The sequence below is a fragment of the Penaeus monodon genome, chromosome 23 (genome assembly GCF_015228065.2).
Source record: "Penaeus monodon isolate SGIC_2016 chromosome 23, NSTDA_Pmon_1, whole genome shotgun sequence".
Taxonomy (NCBI): domain Eukaryota; kingdom Metazoa; phylum Arthropoda; class Malacostraca; order Decapoda; family Penaeidae; genus Penaeus; species Penaeus monodon.
In genome coordinates, this window is record NC_051408.1 from 41274422 (window position 1) to 41275128 (window position 707).

The window sequence follows — 707 nt, forward strand, 5'->3', positions numbered from 1 at the left end:
GGGGAGAACGGGTTAAGGGGATAACCTAGTGTTTTACTCGGATGTATATATTTTTTTTATCCCCCTCCCCCCCAAAAAAAAAAAATTGTGGCCAGATATCTGTATCAGGAAATAAAGATTCACTAATTGAATTTTTACTTTGTATTCTATTTTTCATAATTACACGCATTCCATCATACATCATTTCTTCTTCCCTTCTAGACATCTATGTGTCACTGGTGTCCTACACACACCAGGTTGCAGCAAAGGGCTGGTTTATAGCTATGGTGAGCACCACAGTGGAGACAGATAACCCTGAGGCCGAGATCCTACCAGGCCTCAACCTTCTGGGACCAATCAAACAAAAGTAAGTTTGGCCATGAAGTAGGTATGAGTGTAGGGGAAGTTAGGAATCGGTGGAATACTATAAGTGATAGAATAGGCTTGAATGAGGGGAATAGTATGAATGAGTGGAAAAAATTTCTTAGGTATGAATGACAGTGTTATAATTAATTTCACTTGTGTTTGTGCAAGAGGTCTTTGGTGATGGATGGGCTATGAGTGTATTTTAGAGACCCAAGAGAATGGAACTTGCTTTAAATGGGAATGTTATGTGAAAAAATTGGTATAGAATGTTCAGGAATTGGAAGTATGATTATCTGGTGTGTAAACTGGTGTAGCTAGATTTTTTCCCCCCCCTCATTCTCTCATTTGCATAACTGCAAATG

The 707-nt window shown here is 39.0% G+C and overlaps 1 protein-coding gene across 1 annotated transcript in view; it reads left to right on the forward strand.

Moving 5' to 3' along the window:
* The window catches only part of LOC119588083 (rab GDP dissociation inhibitor alpha-like), a gene marked incomplete in the record, with an annotated part of 16862 nt that overhangs the window by 15382 nt on the left and 773 nt on the right, over nucleotides 1–707 (forward strand). Inside the window, 1 exon segment of the mRNA XM_037936790.1 lies at nucleotides 202–346. Within this exon segment, the coding sequence (XP_037792718.1) occupies nucleotides 202–346 (145 nt within the window).